At 34.9% G+C, this 6,768-nt stretch overlaps 1 protein-coding gene across 2 annotated transcripts; it reads left to right on the top strand.

Moving 5' to 3' along the window:
- Positions 1-455: 455 nt before the first annotated feature.
- Positions 456-5,972, top strand: LOC132636177 (vesicle-associated membrane protein 711). 2 transcript variants are annotated; one of them, XM_060352900.1, is made up of 4 exons: positions 456-735; positions 2,588-2,778; positions 3,429-3,592; positions 5,691-5,972. In XM_060352900.1, the coding sequence occupies exons 1-4, from the start codon at positions 519-521 to the stop codon at positions 5,701-5,703; spliced, it is 585 nt and encodes a 194-aa protein (XP_060208883.1). In that variant the 5' UTR covers positions 456-518; the 3' UTR covers positions 5,704-5,972. The 2 variants fall into 2 exon arrangements, with proteins under 2 accessions (XP_060208883.1, XP_060208882.1); XM_060352899.1 differs by lacking the exon at positions 5,691-5,972 and adding an exon at positions 5,229-5,673 and having other exon boundaries at positions 466-735.
- Positions 5,973-6,768: the final 796 nt, after the last annotated feature.

Below are 6,768 nucleotides of genomic sequence, written 5' to 3'. Positions count from 1 at the left end.
GGTAATTCCTTAACAGGTTTATGCCATTGGGAGCATACTTTTAATGGGCAAACTTTTATGCCGGATCCGGCATAAACTTGTGAAGGAATTACCAAAGTTATGCCGGACCCGGCATACTTATGTCAAGTCTGCCCATAAGGCATAAGCATGCCGGGTCCAACATAACTTTGGTAATTCCTTCACAAGTGTATGTCGGTGGGGGCATAGCGAATTTAAACTCTGTCTTGCGAATTTTTTTTAAAATTTTAACTGTGTGGGAGTTCGAACCTGGACCCATGGAGTTTAACCGAAGAGCAAAACTTAAAGATTTCAAATATGAGGGGCAAATCTTTTCCTGCACACGTGCCCCACTCATCACTTTTTAATAGTAGTACATCAATTAATTCATTTACTCCTAATTTATTCAATTTCAAACTCTTTGATAGTGATTGATCCAATCAGATATATACAAGTACAATCATACGACATTTTCACATTATTAATATAATTATATTTTTCGGCAATTTTTCAGAGGAGAAATGGCGATATTGTATGCACTGGTAGCGAGGGGATCGGTGGTATTGGCGGAACACAGTGCTACATCGACAAACGCTAGTGCAATAGCGAGGCAGATATTGGAGAAAATACCAGGAAATAATGATTCTAATGTTTCTTATTCACAAGATCGCTATATTTTCCATGTTAAACGTACTGATGGACTCACTGTTCTCTGTATGGCTGATGAGGTTGCCGGAAGTAAGCCTTTTCTAACTTCTTTCTTTTAGGTAATATAGGATTAATCAATTTGATGTTTTATACTATCTCTCCTTTAATTTGTTTTTCTGATTTTGACTTTAATATAGATTTTAAGGAAGTAAAGAACATTTTTAAATTTTGTTGTCTTAAATTAAAGATGCATTGAAAGTATCAAAATGTCCTTTAATCTTGTTGTTCTAAACATAGAATTAAAGAATTGCAAAAAAGATTAGAGACATTCTTAGTAAGACAAACAAATTGAAAAGAGGAGTATATTTTTCAAGTTGCTTTTTGTTCAATTTAATTATGAAGACTGCCAACCAAAAGAAAATAAAAAACTTCGGGTGTAATTGACTTTGAAATTCAAAGAATGTTTTAATTTTCGATTAATTGCCGGGAATTTGAATCCAAAATAAAGAGTCATTCCCTGGGCAATTTGCATGATTGCCCTTATTCGAGGGCCCTTCGCCCAAAAATTTATGGGTTCCTGGTTCGAACTCCTGCTCAGTAAAAAATTATTAAAAAAAAAAATCGCAAGGCAGAATTTGCCTGTAAAATTCTACCTTAAGGCAGGCAAAATTCTCCCTTAAGGCAGAATTTGCCTGTAAAATTCTACCTTAAGGTTGGCAAAACTCTCCCTTAAGGCAGAGTTTGCTACCTTATAACGCAGAGTTTGCCTTAAGGTAGCAAATTCTACCTTATAAGACAGAGTTTACTACCTTAAGGCAGAGTTTGCCTTCAGGCATAAGGCAAGGTAGAGTTTGAAACTTTGAATTCAAAACTCTGCCTTGCGAATCCAAATTTTTGTCTTGCGAATTTTTTTAAAATTTTTTTTACTGAGTGGGGGTTCGAATCCAAAACTCATGGATTTTTAGGCGAAGGGAAAAAATTAAAGACAAACAATTTGAGGGGCAAAAATTAAAGACCAGTGCCTTTGAAGGACAATCCGCGCAAATAAATGTTGTTCCGTTGGCTAGATTTTGGATTGTACTGAGACCTTGCCAAAACTTCTACACCCAAAATAAAAATATAAAATATTAAAGGACACTATTATATTTTGGGAGTTAAAAAGTTCTTTCCTGTGATTTTGAAATGGTTTTCAAATAATTTTTATGGTAACATTTTATTTATGTAGTTTCTGAATATCTTAATTTTATTGAAAAAAAAAAAGAAATTCATATTTATAAGTACTAACTCTAATGTCATCTGAATCATGTCATTCTTTTTGTGATGATGGAGTCTTAAAAAAGTGTACTTCAGCATTGTAATCTTTCTCTATATTAAGTACTGTATTTTTTATTTTGGGTAATTTTCTAAGAAAACCATTTAGACATCATCAGAGGTTTAATTTAGTGTGGTTATAAGCTATGTTGCTCAAGGGACGGAAAGAGAAGGCTTTTGTCCTATCTGCTTCTCTCGTCAAAAGTATTGCCGTACCTGTGTAATATCCTCCAAAAATGCACTACTTTTGGCTTCGTAAAGAGTCCGAGCAACCTAGGTGGTTAGAATGTTTTAGGTAGTGCAATTGATATTGTCAATGAATCAACTGCTTCACGTCCAAATTATTTTGGAGCTATATGAGCCTAGTTCTTCCTTATTCTGGTATATTTCGATTCAATACTAAATAATCAGTCTTTTAAAGGAAAATATGGATTTTTGACAAATAAAAGTTCTCTAAATTTTACACTTAATGTTATTTGAACATTCAAGTTTCTAATCAGAATGAAAGGACTCCCGATAACCAATCTAATGTAATATTACTGCATTAGGACAAATTCATTTTGTAGTTTTGGCTGTTAGTTCAGAAGACTGTCATCCTCCATGGATATTTTACTGTTTATACTCCTTACAGGGAGAATCCCTTTTGCATTCCTTGAAGAAATTCACCAAAGATTTGTGAGGACCTATGGTCGGGCTGTTCTCTCTGCACAAGCTTATGCCATGAATGATGAATTCTCAAGGGTCCTTAGCCAGCAAATTGAATATTACTCTAGTGATCCAAATGCAGACAGAATAAACAGGCTAAAGGGCGAAATGAGTCAGGTCAGTTCCCATATATTTTTGAGGTAGCTAATGTGCTAGTTGAATGTACATAACAGATGTGTTGAAATCTACATTTTCTTCAATTTGAAGAGGCATGCACCTGTGAATATAGTTGCTCACTTTTAGATGCCTCAACAAAATTGTGACGGCACCTTATCAGCACCACGGGAAACGTAGCACTCTCTGTCCCAATTTTTTTGGCACTCTTTCCTTTCTGTCTATCCAGAATTTTTGGCACCTTTCTTTAATTAAATATTCTCATTTCACCCTTGATATGACTTGTTGTAAGCTCCACTAGATAAACGAACAAATTATTTGGTACAAGAGTACTTCGGTTAGTCTATACATATTTATCGATCAAAGGTCTTTCTTCCTTTTAAACTTCATATCCGGTCAAACAATGCCACGCAGATTGAAATGGGAGAAGTGATCAGTTTTAGGCAGTGTTTAAATCCCTTGAGATTATCGATCAGTCTTATTGTATTCCTTTTAGATCTCACTTTCTTTGTATTAATGACTTGCACTGATTCAAAGATCTTTGCAACGTCATACGTCTCTCAATAAAAGCTAGAAATTGTGTTTAATCATTTGTTAGCAGCCTTATTTTGTCATTTACTGAGAAGTTTGAGGATATTCCATGGATGTAACAGGTGCGTAATGTCATGATTGAGAATATTGATAAAGTTCTAGAGAGAGGTGACTGCCTGGAGTTGTTGGTTGATAAAACTGCTAATATGCAAGGAAACTCTTTCCGATTCAGGAAGCAAGCTCGGCGCTTCAGAAGCACAGTATGGTGGAGAAATGTCAAGCTCACGTACGTAACTTAAATAAGAGCTCTTTCTTTTCCCTTTTTAAAACTTTTTCTTTGTGTGTGTGTGGGGGGGGGGGGGGGGGGAGGGGGGGGGGGGGGGAGAAGGAGTTGGGATATCTAAATGGAGTCATATCTTTTCTCGGATAGGGGTTCAAGCTCAACTTCAAACACATTGGGATGGCATGTGTGAGGTACTTAATTCCCTTCAGAAGAAAAGGGGGGAAAAAAAAAGAGAGGCAATCCCTAGTGCCACTTGTTATCAGGGGCGGAGCTACAGTGTAACATGAGGGTTCGGATGAACCCAGTAACTTTTGCGTAGACCTGATATTTGCATTAGAAATTTTAGTAAGAATATATGAATATTAGGTGTGATTATATACAAAAACAAACAGTTGGCTCAGCGGTAAGGTGTCTAGGAAGGTCCTTGTGTCACGAGTTTGTTGGTTCGAAACCCATTTTAAGCACTTTCCTTTTGTATTTTTGCGAAGAAAACGTAAAGCTTTTTTGAAAACTTTAACAGTTTCTTCATCCCTGTACGTTTTTCTCAGAATATATATAGCCTTTTTCTTAAAAAAATTATTTTAAAAAATCAAAACATAAAATTTACAATTAGAAAAAGTAAAACGTTACTGTTTATATTTATATAGTGCTTAAGTAGTTCATTGCTTTTTTAAATATACGGAAAAGGCTCAAATATGCCATCGAACTATCAGAAATGTCTCATTTATGCCACTCATCAATAGTTTGGCTCATTTATACCATCGAACTATCGGAAATGGTTCATTTATACCACTCATCAATAGTTTGGCTTATTTATGCAATCGCCCGTTATCAAAATGACCCATCCATGCCATTTATCATTAACGCTTGGTTTTATAATACCAGATATGACATGTGGCCTCCAATTAGAGGTCTCCATCGTTTAATTAAACCAACCCAATTTTAAATCCCAAATTAATAAAAAATTCGACCCATACACCCTACCCACCCACAACCATAATCTAGTTGGAGGCCATATGTCATATCTGGTATTGTAAAACCGGTGTTAATGAAAAATGGCATGGATGAGTCATTTTGGTAACGGGTGATGACATAAATGAGTCAAACTATTGATGAGTGGCATAAATGAGTCATTTCTGATAGTTCAACGGCATAAATGAGTCAAACTATTGACGAGTGGCATAAATGAGCCATTTTTGATAGTTCGATGGCATATTTGAGCCTTTTCCATTAAATATATATTGAGTACGGTAATCCTTCGTTGGTTTGGCGGTTAGCCGGTTATTATATATTAGCTTGAGGTCGTTGTCCTGCCTTAAAGTTCCGAACCCACAAATCTCAAATCCTGGCTCCGCCTCTGCTTGTTATACTACATTGTGACTGCTAACGTTAGCTGCTTTATGTGGATCTCAGGATTGTTCTAATGGTGTGTGATTTGTGAAGTAGCTCTAATGCATATGATAGATTGCATATCTGTATTACTATGGTCATTCTCTTGAAAATCATTGTTGCTTTATCCTTAAGTGGCCTGTGATTTACTAGTATGATTAGGATATTGCGCACTACTCCAGCTTCAAGTTTTCTTGTTTATGTTTCTTTGTGATCTTGAGAGAATACTTATATATCTGATTTTTCACAGGGTTGCGTTAATATTCCTTCTCCTCGTGATAATATATGTTGTTTTGGCTTTCGTCTGTCATGGGATAACTCTTCCAACTTGTTTGAAGTAAGGATCACTCATCAGCATCTTCTGGGATTTGGCTGTTGGTTCCTGGCTCACTATTGTGTTTCTCATATGTGCAATTCTTTGATCTTAATTCTCTAGAGTTGAAGCTTGAAATCATGTTTTGATATTGATCTAGTCCTTGCAATCTAGTATCTGTACCAAGTTCTTCAGGGTGTCTATTTGCTTAAACTCTTGCTTGAGAAACATGGAAAGAGTTTATTTGGGCCCATGTTACCTATTCAGCTTTAATGTTTTGTGAAACCCGGTATGGAGTAAAATCATACATGTGGAATATATATTGCTGATTGTCTTTTGACATGTATTCTGTGGTGAAATATATTTTGATGTTTTTTTTTCATATTGTGCATATTCTAGTACAAGGGAATGAGGATCAGAAGGTTTCTGACCTAGGAATGTACTATCTCAATGTTGGTGTATTTCATCATGATACCTGGGAACTGCCTTGAGCAAACCCGGCTCTCTTCGTCATCCTTAGATGCAGCAATCGTTCTCATTAAACTAGATATCGAAGCCCGTGCTTCATAATTTTAATTTTATGCAAATTTAGAATTTATTTATTTCTCGGTGTCCATTTATATATGTGATACTTCAATTTACCTCAAAACACGCAAAAATAAATTTTATTATTCCTCATTAGTCATTACTTCTTCGGTGTCAATTTATATATGTGATAATCTTTATTAATCAATTTTAAAAAGAACGATATTTTTCTATATGTAGTACTCAATTCAATTCAACTTTACAAAGATTTGTAGTAACACAAATATTTATAACTTATTTTACCTAACAAATTGCAAACGCTTTTTTCCTTTCATTTTCAAACTTTGTGTTCAATTAAATATCATCAAATAAATAAGGATGACTGGAGTGATATTTATAATCAAATATTGATAGCTGATAAATAGTACTTATTAACGTGATAAAACATTATTAAGAACAACAATAATATCTATAATCAATCTAAATTTGTAATGTTGATATATACAAATCAATGTCTTAAGTTGATTACTCTAAGAAAACGTATTGTACTTGGTACTATGCTGATGAGTTTATAAGTTGAAACTTGAAATTGAATAAAGATGAAATAAATAGCTCATGTGGGGCCCTTGTTCAGAACATCCCAAGTCATTGCAAAGTAGTGCGTGGTATACATTATTCAAGTGGGGCCCACATTTAGTGAAGAGAAACAATAATGTGTCCAATAGGGTTTCTAATTGAGCGCGTAAATTTTTTCCAAGTAGGGTCCACCTTTCCCCATCAAAATAAGTCAGTACAAGGATACAAAAGAAATAAGGAAAAGATAGCTTGGTTTTCTTGTCCAAAGGAGAAACAATACAGATACCAAAGCACTTAAGTACAACAGTTAGGAAGGTCATAAATTTGAAATCCCATAAATAACCCTATGTTGGCAAGCACACATGTGGACGGACTC

This window comes from Lycium barbarum, chromosome 4 (assembly GCF_019175385.1).
Source record: "Lycium barbarum isolate Lr01 chromosome 4, ASM1917538v2, whole genome shotgun sequence".
Classification (NCBI taxonomy): Eukaryota; Viridiplantae; Streptophyta; class Magnoliopsida; order Solanales; family Solanaceae; genus Lycium; species Lycium barbarum.
The sequence above is the reverse complement of the archived record's forward strand: the minus strand, read 5'-3'. Positions and strand labels throughout refer to the sequence as shown.

What these genes read in the sequence shown, in the direction of transcription:
- LOC132636177 (XM_060352899.1), top strand. Translation starts at nt 519, where the DNA reads ATGGCGATATTGTATGCACTGGTAGCGAGGGGATCGGTGGTATTGGCG. An exon ending in TAAAGGGCGAAATGAGTCAG is followed by an intron (nt 2,779 to 3,428) that starts GTCAGTTCCCAT and finishes TGGATGTAACAG; the next exon opens with GTGCGTAATGTCATGATTGA. An exon ending in TGGAGAAATGTCAAGCTCAC is followed by an intron (nt 3,593 to 5,228) that starts GTACGTAACTTA and finishes GATTTTTCACAG; the next exon opens with GGTTGCGTTAATATTCCTTC.